Raw genomic sequence first — 23,421 nt, forward strand, 5'->3', positions numbered from 1 at the left:
CACTGCTTGGATTTTGATTCGTCAACAGTCATCCATCCATCTTCCAGTTGTGTTTTATGTTTTAGCAGAACTTAACCAATCCAGGGTCTGCAAACAGCATCATGTGATTTTCCTAAAAGTAACAAACTGCCTCCAATTACTCAGCAAGTCTGCATTGAAAATAATCAAGTTAAAGCTGATCAATCAGAGCTTAAAGTGGCCCATCAGGCCACGGCACCGGCGTGTTCTGGTTAGAGCGCGTCACAGAGTAACTGGGTTGACTGGGAACAGAATGTGAGCCGTGACAAACGCACAAACACCCGAGGAGGAGCTTGGTGATGATGCTTTTAACTGTGTGCGAGCAGGCCAGCGGCAGAGCGGGGCCCTGTAATACACTCTGATGGTAAAAATAACTCGCCGAGCGGGACGAGGAATGCGTGCGCTGAAGAATGCCGCTCTGCTGACGGGTGACAGGCATGGACAAGTGCAGAGGGAGGCGAGAGAGGAGGAGAAACACCTGAGAGGCAGAAACCTGTACGAGTTCTCGAGAAAAGGAGGATTAGATAAGAGTGAGAGTGCAGTTAGACGAGCGTCACCGTCAGCCTTTGTGCACGTTTGGGAAAATTAAGCAGAATTTGCTGTTGGCACTTCCTGTTTCAACGAGCTGAAAACTGAATAAATGTGAAGCTAACGTAGAAACGTGACTATTGTCAGACAGCTTCTGCTGAGACACGTCTCTGCTCCTGCGTCCCCGTAAACCTTTCTGACCTCGTGTGTCTGTCCTCACATTTATCTCTTGGAGTTTGTTTTGTGTCATTTTTTGTTTTTAGCGGTTTATGTCTCAGCTGTGTCGTTTTCAGCCTTTAACGTATCCGTTTGGCATCCTGTGTCACGTCTTTGCTGTTGTCGTTGGCGTTTGAACGCCGGAGGTTCGCTCGTGTTTACTCTGCTGGAAACACGTTCGGTCTGCTGCTGTTTGCTTTGGGACGATGTCCTCGGGTGTCACTCGGGCCTCTGAACGAAGAAACGGGGCGTTTCGTTGAACTATTTCACAACCTGCGCTCGTGTGGCGGGGATGGAGCGGGTCGAGAGAGAGAGAGGATCCACAGGGTGTGGAGGAGAAAACAGGAAGTGAGAAAAGAAGAAGAAGAACCCGAGAAAGAAGCGAACGCCTGAGACAGAGAATCCAGTCAGACCAGATGAGCCGCTGCTCATCCCGCACGGACGCTGTAAACTTTGCTGCGCCCTGATTGGCCGGTGGCCCGCCACCCTCCGCGTAACCTGACGACGGATAGGCTCCCGCTGCCGCCTCAACCTCCACCCTCCTCTCTCCCTCCCTGCATCCTTATCTCCTCGGATGAGTCAGTGCACGCGGTTACTGGTTAACTCTGAGCTTCAACATGTCTGACTGAGAGTGTGATGGAAGCAGCGCTCCAACCGCAGCGCGCGCCGGCGTCTGCCCGTCATGACGCTGCAGTATTACTTCCTGTATCCAAGCGAGAGAAGGCATCAGCTGACTGCTGATGAGGAGTATGAGAGAACGCACGGAGCATCTTTCTCAGCCGGCTGTGATTGTGCGCGAGGAGACGGGCTGTAAATGCGCCGCCGCCCGGCCTCCCACACAAATACCAACACAATAAAACACGCCTCGTTTCAAACGCTCGTCTTTGCTGCTCTTCTTCTTTCCCTGTTTCACGGCTGATCGTTGTAGGTTTACGGCCCAGAAGTTTCTTCATTTGCATCTTAGATTTGTGCTTTTTGGTTTGTAGTGTTTTGCATCGTATGGTTTTTGTTTTATTTCTTGTGTGATTTTGTTGCCCTCTCTTGTATTTTGAAACCCTTCTGCATGTTCATCGTCCCCGTTGTCACTTTAGCAATTTGCTTTCATTGTTTTTGTCACATTTTTATGGGTTTGATCTCTTTTTCCATGTTTTGTTTCATTTCTAATTTTAGAAGTTGTTTGGTCCGATTGTAGTCATTTAGACTGATGATTAAACTACAAACACCAGACTGCCACTGATGCTTCATCCTGTTTAACCTGAACACAAAGACTGGACCCTCCTGGACTGTCCTCCATCTTTCTTCTGTAATTACAGACATGATGTGTGTGTGTGTGGGGTGGGGGGGGGGGGGGTGTTGAGCAGCTGTCTCTCTCTCTCACTCACACACACACACACACACACACACACACACACACACACACACACACACACACACACACACACACACACAAACAGGTGTTGGAGACAGCCAGCGGCCTCTGCTGTGAGAGCTCCATTCATTCACACTGACAGATGCTAACCTGGTCGAGCTACGTGTGTTAGCAGATGCTAACCTGCCAGCTCTGTGCACTTTCAGCCAAACATTTGCGCCGTGAGTGTCTTCAGCGCGACGGCGGCGAGCAGATGTTAGTGCGTCATGCCGACACACAGCTCAGTGTCCAGTTTATTAGGCACAGCGGCGTCTGGTTCAGGTGGAGCTGTGATAGGATGTTTTGTTCAGGTGATTTGAAACATTTATTTTGTGCATTTTTGTTGTTTTGTATGAAAAATCATTTTTTTTCCACCTAGTTTTGTGTCGTTTTGTTCATTTGTGGTGTCGATTTAAACATTTCTGGTGTTTTTGTTGCTTTGCCTCACTCGTTTGACAAAATTCTCCATCTTTTTTTTGCTGCACCCTGGAGTCTCCTGGAGTCTCCTGGAGTCTCCTGGGGCCCGTCTGCTCCTTATTTTGCGTCTCCTGGTTGTTGCCGAGCGTCTCGGTCTGATTTACTTAACAGGCTGGAGAACACGAGTCCTTCAGCTGAACTTTGCTCCCGGCTCTCAGTCTTAATGTTCAGCCAAACTAATCTAACCCTGTCCTGACACACATTAACGCGTCCTTCCTCACACCCTCTAAACTTTAACTCCACTTTATTCTCCCTCTGAGCCGCCGAGCGTCTCCCCTCAGTCTCTCCTTCTCCCATCTTTCCATCACTTCAGTCCTGCTCAGTCTCTCCGTCCCCACAGAGACGACTCCTCCAACATCCAGCAGTTGTCTCTCTGCTCAACAAGCAACACATTCATTGCACACACAGGCGCGCACACAGCAGCTGGCGTGCACACACACACACACACACACACGCCGCCTGCTCACACAACTGGAAGTGTTACGTCTGTGTGTGAACAACACAAAAATGCACCCACACACACAGCCCACATATTTGCAGGCTGACAGACACTGGTGTGTGTCGGAGCGAAGGAGTGGGAGGAGGCGCGCACACACACACACACACAGCTGGCCACATCCATAACACAGCAGAGGGTCGTGTGCTGCTCTCCCTGCAGAGACGAGCTGGTCTCCCGTTGGTTTATGGATGCCGGTCGAGACGTTCAGATGATGACAGAAAAGTGAGCAGGTTTCAGCGACCAATATAGCCACCTTTCTTTGCAAGGACACTCAAAAGCCTGCCATCCATGGATTCTGTCAGTGTTTTGATCTGTTCACCATCAACATTGCGTGCAGCAGCAACCACAGCCTCCCAGACACTGTTCAGAGAGGTGTACTGTTTTCCCTCCTTGTAAATCTCACATTTGATGATGGACCACAGGTTCTCAATGGGGTTCAGATCAGGTGAACAAGGTGGCCATGTCATTAGTTTTTCTTCTTTTATACCCTTTCTTGCCAGCCACGCTGTGGAGTACTTGGACGCGTGTGATGGAGCATTGTCCTGCATGAAAATCATGTTTTTCTTGAAGGATGCAGACTTCTTCCTGTACCACTGCTTGAAGAAGGTGTCTTCCAGAAACTGGCAGTAGGACTGGGAGTTGAGCTTGACTCCATCCTCAACCCGAAAAGGCCCCACAAGCTCATCTTTGATGATACCAGCCCAAACCAGTACTCCACCTCCACCTTGCTGGCGTCTGAGTGGGACTGGAGCTCTCTGCCCTTTACCAATCCAGCCACGGGCCCATCCATCTGGCCCATCAAGACTCACTCTCATTTCATCAGTCCATAAAACCTTAGAAAAACCAGTCTTGAGATATTTCTTGGCCCAGTCTTGACGTTTCAGCTTGTGTGTCTTGTTCAGTGGTGGTCGTCTTTCAGCCTTTCTTACCTTGGCCATGTCTCTGAGTATTGCACACCTTGTGCTTTTGGGCACTCCAGTGATGTTGCAGCTCTGAAATATGGCCAAACTGGTGGCAAGTGGCATCTTGGCAGCTGCACGCTTGACTTTTCTCAGTTCATGGGCAGTTATTTTGCACACGCTTCTTGCGACCCTGTTGACTATTTTGAATAAAACGCTTGATTGTTCGATGATCACGCTTCAGAAGCTTTGCAATTTTGAGACTGCTGCATCCCTCTGCAAGATATCTCACTATTTTTGACTTTTCTGAGCCTGTCAAGTCCTTCTTTTGACCCATTTTGCCAAAGGAAAGGACGCTGCCTAATAATTATGCACACCTGATATAGGGTGTTGATGTCATTAGACCACACCCCTTCTCATTACAGAGATGCACATCACCTAATATGCTTAATTGGTAGTAGGCTTTCGAGCCTATACAGCTTGGAGTGAGACAACATGCATGAAGAGGATGATGTAGACAAAATACTCATTTGCCTAATAATTCTGCACTCCCTGTAAGTGGACCGAATACTCTGATTACTCTGACTGTCCTGAGCCGTTTCACACCTCTTCGTGGCCGGTTACTCTTTGTCGTGCCCGTCGTCCTTCTCTGAGCTCGCCGCCTCGGGCGCACGTGTATCGTTGCATTGTGATGTAAATCCTCTGCAGACGACTCGCCGTCCCAAAAACCAAACTGCTGTTCTGTGGCTGCTTCACGGTTTCATGTCAGAGCTCTCTGCAGTCTCACTGGGCGTTTGCTGCTTCGTGGCAGTTTTGGATCTCACGTCTTCATCTGAAGTTATTTCACACATTTTAAAAGCAGTTTTTCTCTTCTTTGGTCTCTTTTCAGTCGTTTGACATTATTTTTGTAATTTATGGCTCACTGATGATTCTTTCAGGCCGTTTGTTGGCCCCTTCAGGTCATTTCAGTTTTCTTTGCAACACTGTCTCAGTGTGTCCTGTGGTCTCTGTGAGCACGACTGTTGGTGCCGTCGTCCATCTAAACTATTTGTTCTGTGTTCTGTTCTTTGCGGCCTTGACGGGACACTACCTGAAGTCTGTTTATTCGTCCTAATTTAAATGTGTCCACACCCACTCAGGACAAAGGGGATTTTGAGGGGCCTGTTCGCTCCTGATAGGCCGTCCTGTCCTGGAAGGGGCCTGAAATGTGTTTACAGAGGCGAAGGTGGAGTGAAAGGCTCGCCGTCAGGCAGGAGTGGCGTCGTTCAAAGAAAGAAAAGAGAACAATGGGAGCAGACAGACGGGAAGGAAGACGCTCTGCTGCACGCAGACGAGCAGACAGACGGGTGAAAACGCCGTTTCTTTGTTTTCTGTGACTTTAACACGAGTAACAAACGCCTTTGGGTCGTTGTCCCGGTCTACGATTCTGACCAGCTGCACACCTGGGATCTAAACGTTACCCTGAGTTTGTTTCCTGCAGGCGGACAGGGATGAGGAGGAGCCTCGGCGGCGCTCAGGTGTCTGCGGATGCTGGGAAGGATGTAAAACCTATCAGTGACCTGACAGAGGACTCCTGCAGGAGTCGCTCCTCCTCCTCCACATCTCCCTGTGTGCAAACCCTCACAGCTCTTTCATCACCTGAAATACAGGACGAGCCTCTGCTCAATAAGTTCAGAGCTCAAACTGGCTTTAGCTTGTTTGAGCATGCAGCGAGGCCTCAAGGCGACACACACACCAGCCTGCAGAGTGTGTGTGTGTGTGTGTGTGTGTGTGTGTGTGTGTGTGTGTATGAGTGTGTGTGTGTGTGTGTTTTCACGTCAAATCATCCGAGCAACTGCAGCTTTTATTCTGTGTTACAAACAGAACGGACGAGTCGATCGAGCTCAAAGTTTTCACAATAAAACCTGTCGACAGATGAAACATTTTCACACTCATCCTCACCTCCACTCTACAACTGCTCACTGAACACGTTCAGCTTTTCCTGATTTGGAGAAGATTCATTTTATGTCTTTCTGCACGTTTAGGTTGTTCTTCTTGGTGAGGAAACCGGTGAGCATCCAGGCTCCAAGAAAGAGGAATGAAGCAGAAGGAAGAGATGAAGGCGGCGAAGCAAAGGAATGAGGAAGAGAAGCCGCAGGGGGAGGAGAAGAACGAGGAGGGGGGATAGGCCGAAAAATGTGAAGAGCTAAAGATGAAGACACAGGATGAAGAAGGCAGCAGGAAGAAGACTGAAGATTTCAAAAATAAAAAAGAAGAACACAAAGAAGTCAGAGGTGAAGAATGAGAAGAAGGCAGCGACGGAGAGGCGGATGCAAAAGAAAAGAAGAAGAAAGTCGTTCATTAAACCAGGAGGAGAAAAAAGGAGGTTAGACAAGGAGACAAAGGAGAGACCTGAGGTGATGAGGGAGCAGGAAAAAGGAGACAGGAGAGGAAACAAGGATGAGAAACAGCCGAACAACAAAGAAGAAAAAACTTCATCGTGTGTGTGTGTGTGTGTGTGTGTGTGTGTGTGTGTGTGTGTGTGTGTGTGTGTGTGTGTGTGTGTGTGTGTGTGTGCGCGCGCGTGCGAGCAGGGCGTGGTGCTGATGAAGACCAGGTTTCAGCTGCGTGAAAAGACTCAGAGGCCTTTTGTGTGTCTGCCTGAGGGGCAACACACACAAAGCTGTGTGTGTGTGTGTGTGTGTGTGTGTGTGTGTGTGTGTGTGTGTGTGTGTGTGTGTGTGACACCAGCACTTTCCCATGGGAGGGTTTATTGTTATTCTGCTCTGAAAGCTGAATGGAGTCGGGTGGGCACACCTACTGCCACAACCCCCAAGTCACACCTGAGAGCACACACACACACACACACACACACACACACACACACACACACACACACACACACACACACACACACACAGACCCTGTCCTCCAAATTACTTCATCAACACCAACGTGTGTGTGTGTGTGTGTGTGTGTGTGTGTGTGTGTGTGTGTGTGTGTGTGTGTGTGTGTCATCAGTAACTGTAAATATTGTCACTTCAAAATAAAAGCACAAAAATAAGGAGAAGCAAGATGAAGAATAGCAGCGGAGGCAGGGCTCGCTAGCCCGACGTCTAGCTAGCGATATCTCCGGTCGATAGCCCGACGGGCGGGGCTGAGATAGATTTTGGTCGCCTGACCGGAGATATCGCTAGCCCTGGGACGCCGGGCTAGCGATTTTGCGAGCCCTGGGAGGAGGCAGAGTGATCTGGATGAAGTCACGTGACCCAGAGACTCAGCAGGCGTCTCTCCTCTATTTTAATGTGAAAACTGATGGAAACGATGACTCGATGATGAAAACTGCTCCTTGTTTTTCTAACAACAGGCAGAAACCTGAAAAACCGCCTGTGTCGACTCGGACATTTGACCTGAGAGCCAGCTGGGACAGGCTCCGCCCCCTGTGGCTGTGGATGGATGATCTGTTTTTCAACATTCAGTTCATTTATTTTTTTTAGATGTGTAACTGCCCCAAAAACTGGTAACCATGGAAACATAGCAAAACTCGCAGGCTCACTCATCACTCAGTCTGTCTTTTATGTACAGTCTGTAATGATGACATCATCAGGTTTCAGTAACAGTTAAATGAAATTAAATCAGGCGCTGGTTGAACCAAACTTTATCATCTGTGACGGCGGCGTTAAAGACGACGGCAGCAGAGCTCAGGGAAGGATGCAAGGAGAGGAAACAAGACAAAGTGGGGGAGGAGGCAAGGACCTCTCTAACCCTCCTCCTCGATCGCACGTGCAGGTAAACGTGGACGTCACCCGCTCGAGTCCAGAAAAGAAAAAAGTCTGGGGGCATGTCGGTGCTGCAGTTGCCATGGCAATGAGGCGTGTCCTGTGTTTGCAGAACAAACAGCGGTACCTGTTCACAGCAGGGCGGAGCCTGTGTGTGTGTGCGTGTGTGAGTCAGATTACAGCTAACAGTCAGATTACCGGGATTATGGAGGACGGCTGTGAAGGCTCCATTCACCGGAACAACAACAACAGCGTGTGCGCACGCACACACACACACACACACACACACACACACACACACACTCTGTGTAAACCGCTGCTTCACCTGACAACATCTGCAGGAGGGCCGAGCACAGGACAACTGACCTGAGGATGCAAGGGGACAGAAAAGGATCAAACTAAGGAAACAAGGAGAGAAAGGCAGAAAGGGGGAGGGGTCAAAAGTAGAAGAGGATGCAAGAAACAGGAAAGAAAAAGGAAAGAGGGTAGGAAATGAGGAAACAAAGGAACCAAGGAGAAGAAGCTAGAAACAAAGTAAGGAAACCAAGAGAGGAAACAAGGTGAGGGTGCATGAAAAAAGGAGACAAACACAGAGAGAACAACACAAGGAGACGTGGACAAGGATGCAAAGAGGCCAAAAAGACAGAACGAGAACAAGAACGAAAGATGGAAAAGAAAACGAGGAGACAAGACTGAGCCACAGAGGAAACACAGAAGGGCCCAAAAAGGAGGAAATGAAACTATGAGAAAAAAAAACTTGGAGGGGCAACAGAAAGGGGACAGAAACAAGGAGATAAGGAGGCAAACTAAGGAGAGAAAGGCCAATAAAAAGAAGAAGAATCAAGGAAATAACAAGGAGAGAAAAGGAGGAGACAAACAAGGAGGGAAGACGGGGATGCAACAAGGAAACGGGGTATGATAACTGTACTAGGCAGCAAGGACAGGAAATAAGGAGGAACAGAAGTAAAGAAAGAAGAGTGTAAACAAAGGATGGACGTCTTTCCTTAGCTCCTTACTTGAACACGAGCCACCACCCTGAACCCGACCTTCAGGACCTCACTCAGTCTAAATCTAACACCGGTCCCCAGAGTGCCAGCTAAACGAGCATTTCTCTCTCTCTCACACACACACACACACACACACACACACACACACACACACACACACACACACACACACACACACACACACACACACACACACACTCTCTCTCTCTCTCTCTCTCTCTCTTACTTTCCTGAAGTGACTGGGGTAGTGATTGCGGTTAAAACTCAATCTACCTTTGTTGATTTAACCGCTACGGTTATTTGCATGCTCGCGCTCTTCCTCCTCCCCCTCCTCCCCCTCCCTCTCAATCCTCAGCAGCAGCCAGCTGACAAAACTGTTTAGTCAGCAAGAAAAGGTGAGCGGGGGGGCGAGCGAGCAGCAGTCAGAGCACAGAGAGAGAGGGGGAAGACTCTGCAGGCTGCATCAGTTAACTCTTTCCTCCATGAGACGGCGAGCTCAGAGATCATCGCCGCTCGCACCAACAACAAGGTCAAACATTAAACTCGCTGCTCTGACTTTAACTTTCACAGCATCAACTCTGCCTCCACTGCCAGACTCTACTCAGAAAATGCTCATTTTTAGATACGTGGGACACTTAGAGACCTTTAAAGCTGCAAATCGTCGCCACCACGACAGCCTCACAGCAACAAATAACAGCTTTGCTGAATGTTTACCACTGTAAGGACTTACAGTCACACAAAGTTAGAAAAACAAGGCTCACGTTTGACAGTATTCAGACACAAAGTTACCTCTCGCTAACACAAAAGTCTCCTACGAAAACGCTCGTTTTTTAACAGTTTAACGGTTTCCTGTCTTTAACTTTTACACCAACAGATGCTGAGATTCAAGCCCAGAGAAGTTTCCAGCACAAAACTCAATTCAGAAAATGCTCGTTTTTAGATGTGCGAGGTATTTTAGGACTTTACACCCCGCAGGTCACCTTTATCTTCACAACTTTACACCAACGAAGAAGTTACACGATTAAAGGAACCTTTTATTCCTTCAATATAAACTTTATTCATAAAACTCTTGTTTTCGGGACTGAAACACGTCATCTTCAGCAACGAGACATTTTTACACCCAAAGAAATGTCAAACAATTTCCTCAAACTCTGACAGCAACAACAGACGCTTGCTTTCCACTACATCACATGACTTCCTCTGTAGAAAATGACTTTGATTTTCAGCCTTTACATTCACCAGTTTCAGTTTCATGGTATTTGTGAAGGCTTTCCCTTTTTACTGTGCCCGTCTGTTACCTGACGCTTAAATATAAGAGGTAAAACAGGACGGCACCAACACGCAGCCTGGCCTCTGATACAAGACTGTCCGCTTTAAAGATGTCCAATGACTTTCTCTGAGTTTTATTTTGAAGAGGAGCGAGTCCTTCCTGTTTTATCGAGCTCATGTTTGTGAAGAAAAATGTGTTTGGATGCTCTGCTGAACGAGCTGCAGGGTGGAGCTGCCTCACAGTGAAGACGAGCTGATGGATGGATGGATGGAGGAGGGGTGGAGGACAGACCTGTTGTATGGGATGCCAGCAGTTCTGAGTGTGTGTGTGTGTGTGTGTGTGTGTGTGTGTGTGTGTGTGTGTGTGTGTGTGTGTGTGTGTGTGTGTGTGTGTGTGTGTGGGTGTGGTGAGAGCGTCTTGCTGATAAGCAGCTTGTGAAGCTAACTACCACTGCAGCGCGTGTGTGATGGCTGATACACACACACACACACACACACACACACACACACACACACACACACACACACACACACACACACACACACACACACCTTCACCCTGTTCACAGCAAATAAAGCCGTATTTACTGCGAGTACAAAGTCCGAGCGCCTCGACTGTGAAAGAATGTCACGGCGGATGGAGGGAGGAGGGCGAGGAGGACGTTTAGAGGAGGGTGGGGGCCGAGCAGATGAAAGGCGCGAGGTGGAGGAGGAGGAGGATGCTTGGAGCAGCTTATCTGCACTTTTATGATTTTATGCCTCAAAGACTGACGGGGCGCTCGCGGTTTGAAGCACCCAAGTTTCTGCGCGCACACGTGAAGCACACAGAGACGGGCGAGCGCTGTCTGAGGACACGCCGTCCTCACGTCCATGAACGTAAACATCCATGAAGCTGCTTAGTAAGGAAGAAAAGTGCCAATTATAACTGAAGAACCGGAATAATTACAACATCCATGAGTCTAACAGGAGCTGCTAACGGCTAATTCAGCTGTCTTTAATAGGGAACAGTTAGCTAAACAGCCTTTAAACTGGGTTATACATCCGAGTTTAACAAGCAGAACCATAAAATATCGATATTTAATTAAAAACTACAAAAAGCCCCAAATGTTCATATTTACAGAGCCAAACATGCAAAACTAGCCTGATACAAAAAACTGTTTAAGGATGTCTTCAAACAGGAGCTGCTGAAGTGTAATCTGGATACTTTTAATGGCAAAAAACTGCCTGAATTAGCAGAACTACAGAGTGAATGCTCAGGACATCGACATGCCTCACACCACGCCAGGCTAACTGGGCTTTTAGCTGTTAGACGCTCGTGGCAAAAGCATTTATACAATCTCTACACATCTGTGACTTTTACACTAATTACCAGCTCAGCTCAGGAGAGCATCTGATAATTATTGTCAATAATTAACTTGGTTCATAAAAAAACAATCCTAATTCCCTTTAATACCAACAACACCAGCAGAGAAGCTAACCTGCAACCTAAAAACAACGTTTTCTGAATGGAGTTTTGCATTAGAGCAAGATGACGCCAGTTAAAAGTTTTTAGATGCTAACCCACAGCAAACATCCCTCGAAGAGGAAGAGGAGAAAGACGAGAAGAGAAGGGGTTAACAGGAAGTGAAGCAGCCTCTCATCAGGAGAGCAGAGGAGGAGAGGGAGGAAGTGGAGAAACAATAGCTCCCCTCTTTCTGTGTGTGCGAGTCGGTGAAGCCTTTATTATCAGAGAGGCAGCGTTACGTAACGTCAGAGATGTTGTTCATCTTCTGCTGAGCTTCCAGGAAACTTTCACCAAAAACACACAGATGATAGTCGAGGAGGGAAAAGTCATTCAGCACGAGCAGAGAGGATGCTGCTGCAGGGAAAACTGCTTCATGCTGCACAGTCTGACTCCTTTATGACAACTATTCACACATCTGCTCGCAGAAAACACCCAGAAAGGTCGGCTTAAAGAAAACGGCTTCACCGGGAGAGTTAAAAACCTGCACAGGTGACTAAAAGCAACAGTTTGAGGGGGGTTAGGAACACCAAACAAGCAGAGTTACGCAAACGCACCTCTGCAACAGCTCATCAGGTCAAGGTCGAGTAAGAGAGAAGCGCAGCGGCTGAAACAAACACCAGTTTCTGCTGATTCAACGTTTATATCCTCAGGCCTGCTCCTCTGCTGACGCCCGGCACAAAGCCAGGCTCTCCTAAAAACGTGGAACTAAAGTTTACTACAACAAACTAACACGTTTCCACGTTTTCACTAGATGTGAAGTCTTAGATCAGGAGAGAAAGTCCAACAAGACAATGATGCTTTCTGCTCCTTTGTTGGGTCCTGTTAAAACTTTCAAACATTCACAGATTTCTTTTACTACCTTTAACCTCTTTGTGTAGGAAATTAATCAATACTTGAAACTTTCCCTCTGACTTTTCTCTCATAAAACAACACTGAGTAAACTCTCAGAGCAGGAACGCTGTGTACTTTGAAAACTTGATCACAAATGATGGTTTACTGTAAATGTCTCTAAATGAGCCAAACAGACTTTACTTAAACACCGATGTGAACAACAATCAGTCTTGTGAAGCATCTGACAGCAGAGCAGCTAAACACAGACCACTGTAATATTGACTCAGGCTAACTTTAGTGCGTTCACCGCTATATAAAGACGGTGGTCTGTGTGAGTGGGCCATGGTGAGCGGAGACACACCTTCAGAGGCTGTTTGAGGGTTCAGACGAGATGTCCTGACTTTATCTTACAATCAGATTCATGTTTAAAAACACATTAAAATAGGGGTCCTGGATCACAAAGGTGTTAACTGCACGTCCCCACAAAGACAGGTGTACAAGTATGTGTGTGTGTAGGGTAGCTGCAGCTCACCTAAATTTAAACCCAGGAGTGTGTGTGTGAGATACAATCCCACACACACACAGTTTAGTGTGTCATTTGATGGCCTCCTCCCATCAGAGTGTGTGTGTGTGTGTCCTACTTTAGTGCTATTCATCCCACATCTCGAATGACACCCATCCTCTCCTCGTCTCAGTGTTCAGGCCTCACAGAGCAGTTCATCAGTTTGTCGTCCAATGACGGCGCTTCTTCATCAGCTATGATGATTTTTTACATGAAGTCTTGTTTTAGAGGCAGAAGGTTCCCTGCTGTGTAGTTTCCTTTGTCTCGGTAAAATGTGGCGAACTCCAAAGAAAGGACGTTCAACACACTTCCAACCGATATCAAAGTGATCACAGACATTAGATCCTTCACACTGAAGGTTAAAGGGAAACCAAAGTTGTAGTCATTTTATCTGATGATTTTAATTTTATTTTAAATTATTGTCTATCAATTGTATTTGATGTCATTTGGTTTCATGAAAATGTTTTATTGTAATATGGATTTATTTCGATTGTGAGCCCAACAAGGGACAATTGTTGAAAATTAGCAGCAGCTATAAACCTGTGCGGTACATCAGTCTCATGTCTTGCACTTGAACTATGTTTAACTGCACTGTCCCTTTTAAATAAATAGATTCAAACTCAAGTCACTGTTCTTTATGGTTTCTTCATGACATTCTGCATTATTGTGGAAAAACGGGTGAAAAACCAAACCGAGATGCGGGCGTATGAATGACTCCTCCTCTGGCAGGTTCACGTTAAACAAGGCTGTATGAAAGCAGCAGGTAAGCAGGTGTAACACATAAATGACACGAGGTGGCTTTATTATTTATATGTGTCATAGTTAAGTGCAGGTAAAAAGTGGCCCGGGTGAACCACGACCTGACCTGGGTGGAAATCAGACAGTGGAGCCTTCAGACCCGAGCATCTGTCAGAGGCATGAAGCTCCCCGCCGACGGCTCAGGTCAAGCTAATGAAACAGCTTTGCCTTTAAAGCAGCCAGCTTCAACAAAAGGCTGGCATATTGGTCCTGCGCTGCATTCCCAGGAATCAAACCTCCAAAAACCAACGAGCGCAGGCCCGCCGGGGCGGGGGAGGCGTGTCAATTTAATCTGCTGGTATTAATGCATCAAAGATCTCCATCACCTCCTTACGGAGTCTGGGCGACCCGCAGAGATCTACGACGGCAAAACAAAACCACTCCACACAACTAGAACTGCAACGTATTTAAACACAAACACAGGAAGTGAGACGCCAGAGGAATAAAGGTGAACGCCAAAGTACCGCCACGTTACAGGGACACCCAGATCTGACTTTTTGCATCACGTCCTACGTCGGCTGCGTTCTCGTGAAGGGTTTGGTTTGTGTTCTCGGGCGCTCAGACGGGTGTGTGTTTGTATTCACGTGAACATCATTAAAGTTTCTTCTGTGTAAATGTCACCATCAGCTGCCCACAGACCCTCGGGTGGACTCGGGCTGTTGGACTGCAGCTGCTGATGTCATCGTTCTCGTCCGGATTAAGAAAGGAAATCAAGTAAAACGTGAGGCGGCTTCTCTCTGTGCTGTGAACAAACTGCTGAAAAGCAGGTTTTTGTTCCTTTTTCATTGGAAAGCAGAAAAGAAAAGAAGACATTAACACTTTTAAACAGCCTCGCCTCTTCCTCCACGTGTAGTCTTCACCGTCTGCTGCGGCTCGGTTTTATCAGCCAAGCTTACAACTTTGAACTCATAAAGACAGGAAGTGTGAACCTATCAAAATAAAAAGATTTTAACAGTGAAGCCGGTCACTTCAGTGGGCGTTTCAGGTTTGGGTGAAGGAGCAGGGGGAGGTGAGCCATTTGTTCCACCCAGAGGTGTAAGAGTCTGCCTCCCCCACCCTTCCCTCCCCTCCACACCTCTCTGTCTGCATACAAACAGTCACAAACCTCCCCCACTCCGATGTCACCCCGATGAAGACTCAGAGAGAGCCCACAGGAAGCTCAGAGTTGTCGCTGCGACTGACCACACTTCCCGTTTAATGTGGACAAACTGAGCATCTTTGGAGGTGGGATCTAAAACTTTAGCACGATCAGCTTCACGCACAGAAACCAGTCCTTTCACTGTCATCTGCTGACAGACTTTCCACCAACTCCATGCAGAAACGTCCTGCTGCTGCAGTCTGTCACAGGCTCAACAAAGCGAAGCACCGACAGCTGAGTGTTTTCTGAGTCACATAAACTGGACTTCGTCTGGTCCTCAGAAGTTTTACTGGATGAATCTCTGACAAAACTGATTCAACGTCTTCATCAGTTTCAAATAACCAAGAAAAAGTCTGCAGATGCAGTTTTCCTGAGTATTCTCGGGACAAGTGATCGATCAGGTATGAGCTGGAAACGCTCCTTTGTGGTATCGATCAGGTCATCAGCAGCTGATTGATAACTGAAGGCGTTTAAAGCCGCAGTTTCGAGGTGATGAAACCTTGAAGATATCCTCTACTTTTCCTGTACAGGGACTAACTGCGTCAGTCAGCTGATCAACCAATCAATCGATCGGAGCGGCTCGCTGACGAATCAAAGGGAACAAAGGAAACGAGCCAAGAAGCAAACGTTACCGGCTGATTGGTTCAAACGGCGATGATGCGACTAACTGATGACTCGCTGTTAAACTAATCAAAGAGACCGTAAAGGTGTAGAACAGGAGCAGATAGCAGGTCCAGTTTCAGAGTGAACTTTGACCCCAAACTCACTGCCTCACCTCCTCCTGCTGCTGCGGGTCAGGAAACATAATCTTATCTAAAAAAGGCGAGTCCATAAATAGAGGCGGAGACACCGAGGAGAGGGAAAGAAAAGAGGTGTAGTAACATCCTCCCCCTCCTCCCCCCGCTGCGTGTGGAGGTGCTGCATTCACTCATCTAGCAGCTGCGCTCTGATTGGCTGAGACGCAGCATCAACAAGTTGGAAACATTGTGACAAATCCACGCAATTATCACGAGACAGAAACACAGGAAATCAATAGACTGTGTGTGTGTGTGTGTGTGTGTGTGTGTGTGTGTGTGTGTGTGTGTGTGTGTGTGTGTGTGTGTGTGTGTGTGTGAGGATAATGTGGCGATAATGGCGTCTCAGAGGGAGGACAGCTATTAATTAGCTGCTTCACTTTTGTCCCTGTGAACACAAAAGTCCCTCTGAAACTCCCCATTAACTCTCTCACACACACACACACACACACAGACACACACAGACACACACACACACACACACACACACACTCTTATGAAGGCACCACAGAGGACGTTTGAAACCTTTTTCCATGTAAAACGTCATCACACATATTCTTGAAATAAATATCAAACGTGTAATAAACACTGTTTCACTTTTATTTCATAGATTTCTAAAAATTAAATCTAAAAACATTTTTATTCACTAAAATAAATAAATAAACTGAATCACGTGTATTTTGTAGTGAACAACATTATTGTGTTTGAGTTCAATTTAACACAATCAGGATAAACACACAAACATTTATTATTAAAAATAAACAATTAAAGATTTGAGCTTTAATTATAAACTTTCTATAATCATAAAGTGAATAAAGAGGTTTGCTCACAGTCACACTGAGCTGTGACTGAGCTGTGACTGAGCTGTGACTGAGCTGTGACTGAGCTGCTGCAATAATAAATCCTGACGAGGGTTCAGAGATGCTGCTGCTCGTGTCATTTATCAGACAGAGCTTCCAGAGGAGGTGAAACTGCAGATCAGAGCACAGGGAGGTGATGAGGAGGAGATAAAGAGGAGTCACAGTCAGTTGGTTTCACTCCTCCTCCTTCATGCTGCATCATGTCTTTACATGAACACAGGCTGAGTGTGTGTGTGTAGCAATAACCACTCACAATGGAGCATACCGTCACACACCAACACAAGACACTCTTTGTGTGTGTGTGTGTGTGTGTGTGTGTGCGTGTGTGTGTGTGTGCGTGTGTGTGTGGGATACATCATCGACTACATCATCGGTTGTCAGCATTTTAAACGTTTGCCACAGAAGAAGAAAAGGAGGATGAGGAGTGTGCAGTGAAGAGCCTCAGGGTGGATTTATTATTGCTGTGATACAGACGTGTGAGATTGTTGTGTAGATAATAAACACCAAGATTTGTAACTTTTTTTTACTGTTGTTGCGAGGAAACAAAGAAGGAGCCGCCGCCGGGCTGCTGTGATGACCTCGGCCTGTTGGACGCTCTGCACCAATAACAGGATCCAACTTTACCAAACAAACATCTGCTCGCTCTGCCACATGAACCGCGTTAAAGCTACACTCAGGCTGCAGACACTTTTTCCCCTCTTGGAGCTGATGATGTCACACAGAGAGGATGTCCCTAATATGGTCGTCTCAGACACCCGAGTAAAAGCCAAAGAAACCGAGCTGTTAGCCCAGGACAGAGTGACATCATCGGCCTCGTGAAGCCTGGGCGTCTGTTCAACATGGCCGCTGGTTTTCTGCCCCGCCTGGAGCACCAGACCGGCGACCCTTCAGCATAACAGGCTGAGGCGGGACAGACCAGGCCATCACGTCAGGATGAGCGTGCGTAGGTATTTCTACAGGTGACACGGCGACCATCGTGAACAGCACGCAGTAACACGAACCAGCAGAAGATGCGCTTCTTTGAGTTCCCCGCTCGCGCTCAGAGTTTGTAAAGCGCTGAACTCTCAGCCACTCAGTCGAACGTCAGCAGCATAAAAACAGATGATGGATCCATCGGGCAGCTGCAGGAATCAGACCCACAGAGGAAAGTTTTCAGCACCGCAGCTCCCGCTTTCATGTTTGACTGACCCTCCCCGCGTTACATCTCCATCTGAAAAACACCGCCGCCTCTGCTGCTGCCGCTGCTCCGTGAAGCTGGGAGGTAACATTTCCCCCTCAGCAAGAAGAGCCAGTCCGTGAGAGAAACAGAGAGAGATCAGCGCCTGTCGCCGAGGCCCAGCTCGGCCTCAGTGTTGAATTTCGTAATGGAATGCTAACTGCTCATCCGGATCCTTCCTCCTCCTCACAGCAGAGGAGGAGAGGAGGACCAAACGCAGCGGGAATATTCGGCTCTTCGTTGCAGGAAACCTTCCACTCGTTACACATGATCTACCACGAAGCTGCCGTCAGCTCAGCACCGACGATCCACCATAAAAGATGTCCATAAACTAGGTCAAAGTCTGTTTGAACTCGTGCATCTATCACAGATCCAAACAGCCTTTGCTGACACCTACAAATGCATTATACACATGTGTGCAAGAAACCCAACAGATGCACTAAAGTGACCCCACAGGGGCAAAAGCTGCCATAAAACACAATAAATGTACAACACACACGTCTGACTCGCACAAATATGATTCTTCCTGCAGTGCGGGGCTGACAGATGTTTCCATGAAAGAGTCAAAAGCAATTAAAACAAAAACTTTAAATGAAGCTACAGTGAGAAACTGCAGAAAATAATGCTCCAAATCTCCTCAAAGTCACATTAAATCCACTCTTCAGCAGATCGAACACAGTTTAAGAGCATTTCAGGAACATCACAGGGTTTAAAAACTCCACAAACACTCTGTGGAAGTGTGAGCATGTGGGGAACAAATGCATTTCTATAGATAAAACAAAGAGAAATTTAACTTTCTGCAAAAAATTTGGAAAAAAACCAAACCGATTGTGGGTAAAAGTGTTACAAAATCACCATAATTTCCTTTTAGAGAGCTACCAGAGCACTAAAGATTGTAATTATAGAAGTAAAGTCACAATCATCTTGCCAAAACTCAGTAATAGTTACTGCTTGACAAATATGGAAACAGAGCATCGCTAACTGCCATTGAAACAAGCCAAAGTCACTAATGAAACCCATAAATCCACTTTAAAGTGCGTCTGTGTAAGCGGAGCTGAACTGCAGCAACAAACAGACGTTACAGGAGTGCGTTAAACAGCAAAATGTTTGAAGAAAAGTGACAAAATGAAGCAGTAATACCCGCGTGAAGATCGCTAACATTAGCCAAACAAGCTACCGGTCAATCCAGACTACATGAAGGGAGGGGGGGCTAAAAGTTAGCCTGAAAGTCCTCCAGGAAGTGATAAGGTCACCAAAGACTCGCTGTTCCTCAATTTAAGATGAATTTGTTTAAAAAATAAAAATAAAACTGCAGCTGAGAAAGACTATGGAAGAAAAAAGATAGCTAAACTTACAGCAAACCCCACAGGAACACCCATAAACCCACTTTAAGTGAATCACGGCCTTAATTACCGATGATGGGATTATGTTAAAGCCAAAACATACTAACAAAAGTCAATAAATAGGTTCAAGTAAAGTGGGACACCACCCAAATTCCCCTGAGGATGCTGAACTAAAGGACGTATTTCTTATTAATCACTCACAAGTTACGACACATTGCCAAAAAGTCTGTACTGTTTAAGTAATTAGAGTAAAAGCACGTTTTGTATTCTTACGAAACTTTGTAAAAAGCACTGAAAGTTAGCCATCTTAGCCAAACTGCGCCGACAGCAGTCATAGGCTGAGCTAAACACTAGCAGATATACACAAACGCCAACAAAATGAGCTCAAATCAAATTTTTCTTCTATAACTTAACAATTTACACCCAACACTGAACCATAAAATGGGTCCATTTTATTCAGTGTAATTGGAGAAAACGTTAAACAGAAGGAAAATTAAAAGGATTTATTCTCCAGAAACTAAAGTACCAAAAACAAGCCCACTCACATGAATATAAACCCACTTTAAAGCGACTTTATTCAACTTTTAATGAACTGTGGACACAAATAACTACTGTTGGACTGTGCTCCAAAACATACAAGCCAAAACTATTTAAAGGGAGTAAAAGTTACAGTTAAAGCCATAAAGTCACCACAGAGTCGCTGTACTTAATGTAATTAGAGTAAAAGTCCATTTATTGTGTATAAAAGTGTGTTGAATCTGAGAGCCGCGATGGCCTCTGTGCTTTAAACAATGACAGACTCCTCTTACAGTGAGGTTAAAGTTCCTCAGCAGGGAGGTGCAGAGGTAGAGAGACACTGGGCCAACATGGAGAGAGAGAGAAAATCCCTAGCAACCATTATCTAACCAATCCAGCCTGAGACCGAGAAAAACGCCATCGGTCCATCTCCTCTCCCTCCGCGAACTCCGCGGCCATCAATCATTGACCCGGACACCGATAACAGCGCCTCTTTGACACAGTAAAACCGCGTTATGGGAGTTATTTAACAGCCCGGCCAGCATCCTCCGTCGTGTACCAACGCGGAAAAAAGGAAAAAAAAAAAAAAAAAAAAAACACGACGACGAGGCTAACGGCTAACAGCGCCGCGAAAAAGTTCTCCAAGTCGACGGTTTGGGGCGGGGGGCAGTTGAAACGGTGGGGGGCGCCCGGTGGTTACCGTTTAAAATGGAAGTTAGAACCGAGGACGATGTCGAAAGACAGAAAAGACGGAGCTCGAGGACGGGGGAGGAGGAGGAGGAGAAGGTGGATGCAACAGGCGTCACGTCGATGCTGCTGCTGCGCGTAACCACAGACGGTGGAAAAGTGTCGGGAACGCGGCGAAAAGTCGCCCAACTGCCGCAAAAACTGGCGCAGGCGGAGCGGGACGGCGGGTTCGGCCGCCTCGCCGCCGTGTTGGGCCGGTTCGTGAATGAACGGGGGTCCCTTTCTGCCTAAATATGTCTGGGCAAGGTCATCGCGCTGGCGTCGAGCTCGCTGCCATTAGCGGAAGTCGAGCCACCAAAATAAAAGCTATATTTTCTTTTGAGCCTACAGATTTAAACCCACATCCACACGTTTGCGGATGTGTGTACATTATAGTAAATAAAGGAGGCTTTTGTGACTTCTTCCGCACATAGAAGAGTTAAATATAAAAGCAATGTGATGTGATTTTCACAATAAAATGAACAACTTTACCATTTAACCTGCTTTAGATGTGTTTGCACCTATCAGACCTCCACAAGCACGTAAAGAGCACGTAGAGACACACGGCACGGTGAGAAAACCATCATTTACAAAGAGAAGCATCAGCAAACTCAGTTAAAACTATTAGCTTCAAAGATGAAGTCTGAGTCGCTTTCAGGCCAGAGCGCTTTCTAACACAACGCGAGGTAACCCCTACGGTTCTCCGTGTGCAACAGGTTGTTTTACTTTGAAGAAGTCTCTTTGAGGAAGTACTCCGTCGGTTGCCGTTCGCTTGAGCGCTTAGTTTTACACATGGCCACTAGCCCCGAGGCTTCGACCAAAGTGCATCCGAGATATGGATGCTCGACTCCGGCTGCGAGCTGCAGACTTTGACCTCCCCCCCACCTCCTAACACCCTCCCCGCGAGGCAAAAACCGCCGAATAACTGCCCTAAACGTGCACACGGGGCGATAAAGTTGCACCAAAAGTCGAAAAACAACAAGTTGCTGAATGAGGAAGAGACACACACACGGCTGAATTCCACCGCTTGGATGCGCATCAAACTAGGAAGCAGCCCAGAGAGGAGAGAAAAGTAGTAACGCCACCCTTACCGTCTCCACATCTCCGCTCAAACTTCACCCCTGGCAGCACAAACAGGCGCAAAGTTCTCCCCGAGAGGCGCAAACAGCGCGGGGAGCCTGCGCAGACACTCGCACAGCACCAAAACTCAGCGATGGAGACGAAAAGGACACTTACGCTTCACTTTGTTGGGGTTGGGCTGCTTGCGCCGAGACATCGTGGCGAGGATGATGGTGGTGGTGGTGATGGATGGGGGGGCTGATGATGATGATGGTAGATGAACGGCGGTGATCGGGGATGATGAAGGTGATGAAAAAAAAAAAGAAAGGGTGCGAGAGGCAGCAAAGTTGCTCCGCAGAGGAGAGAACTCAAAATGGCGTATTCCGAATGGATGAGCAAACTTGGACAAACTTTACTCCGGCTTCTCCTCCTCCTCCTTTTCTCCCCTCCCCTCCCCTCCTCCACCTCCTCCTCCTCCCGTGCTGCTGCTGCTTGTCTTCCTCTCTTCCCTCCCGAGGAGGAAAGAAAAAAGTCGACTGGTGTTGAGGAAAATGTCGCTCTGGAGATGTTTTATACTTTAAACTCCTTTAACTCCCAGCTCCCTCCTCCTCTTCCTCCCTCTCTCGGTCTCTCTCTCTCGGTAGCTCTCGCGCACACTCTCTCGCTAAACCTGATAAGTAAAGCTCATCACGTGTTGTCTCCAGTTTCCAAGGGGACGTGGCCACCAAGCATCTCAGTCAGTACGCACAGACACACGGACAGCCGTTACTGGATTACTTATTCCAGCCGTGATGGAGCAGGAAACGATCCCACCTGAGAGCTCCGAAACCAAAAATATAAACTTCAAAAGTCCGCAGAGGCCTCGCGGCGCGCAATTTAACTCGCGTGCGCCGCAGATTTCTGCTTTAATGCGCAAAAATATTCACTTTTAGGCAACTTTCGTTCCCAAAGTATTGACATTTTCACCCAGCGTGTCCTCTCACAGTCAGAAAGTCCGCTCGTTTCCTGCCTCGCTTCAGATTCTCTCAAAGAAACCCGCTTTCACGCCGCTCCTTTATCGTTTACGCGGAGTTTCGGGGGCTAAAAGATAAGAAACCATCCACTTAAACCCACACACGCTACACGCGCAGCTGCTTCATCTATCGCGAGAGCTCTGCACGCGATTTCAAAGAGGGAGGATGCATAGGGTCAGCCAGAAGCTGGGGAGGTGGCTGTGGAAGACTGTGCTACCGTTTCCAGGGAGGTGTTGCTGAAGTAGTCACTTTGTTTTCGGGGATGAAGCGAAGAAAAGCGCGTGGGGGAGAAACTCAAAAGTTCACATAAAGACGTTAAAGTCGTACTAAATCACGTGCAGGTACCTCTGTGCTCCATCCAGGGCCATGCAGCAGCAGTCATGTGACCCGCGATAGTGGGTGATTAGCTCAAGCTCAAATAATCCCATGTTTTATTTTCACCATTGGGTAAAGTTCAACATGTACATGTTTTAGTTTGGACAAACCTGGACAGGATTATGTGAAATTACAAACTAAAACATTTTCACTTCACATTAAAGTTCATTTCAAAGAACTCCAGTCTACTTAGTCGTACTGATTATGAGTTCAATGCTTCTTTTTTCTATTTTTTAAGGATTGTAAACTTAAATCTGATTTCTCTGTGGATGCTGTGTGTCAACTTTCCATGAAAATCTAAAGGATGTGACGTTTACGTGAGCTCCCAAGTGCCTCGAGACCCCACTACATCCTCACACACGAATAACCTGGAGCGAAATAACCATCAGGCAGCCCAAAACAGGAATAAACGCTGAGGGTACAGAGCTCAACAGGGAGGCTCTGGAAGTGAAATCCTTCAGAAAGTCCTGACATCCGAAGTGTAACCCTAAAATGAAGCCAACTAGCCACGAGGTGAATCATGAACACAAAAAATTAGATTTGGATCAAAAAAGAGTAACAAAAAGAGGCAAAGTTACAAGTCTGTGTACATGATTACTTTTACAGC

The 23,421-nt window shown here is 47.0% G+C and overlaps 1 protein-coding gene across 2 annotated transcripts in view; it reads right to left on the bottom strand.

Moving 5' to 3' along the window:
• Positions 1-22,573, bottom strand: part of rreb1a (ras responsive element binding protein 1a) — a 55,165-nt gene extending 32,592 nt beyond the window's left edge. For both annotated transcript variants that reach the window (XM_040005243.1, XM_040005244.1), the window contains exon 1: positions 21,604-22,573. In XM_040005243.1, coding sequence (XP_039861177.1) covers positions 21,604-21,643 — 40 coding nt within the window. In that variant the 5' untranslated portion in view covers positions 21,644-22,573. The remainder of the gene's footprint in view (positions 1-21,603) is intronic.
• Between the last annotated feature and the right edge of the window lie 848 nt (positions 22,574-23,421).

This window comes from Simochromis diagramma, unplaced genomic scaffold (genome assembly GCF_900408965.1).
Source record: "Simochromis diagramma unplaced genomic scaffold, fSimDia1.1 OVJJ01000097.1, whole genome shotgun sequence".
Classification (NCBI taxonomy): Eukaryota; Metazoa; Chordata; class Actinopteri; order Cichliformes; family Cichlidae; genus Simochromis; species Simochromis diagramma.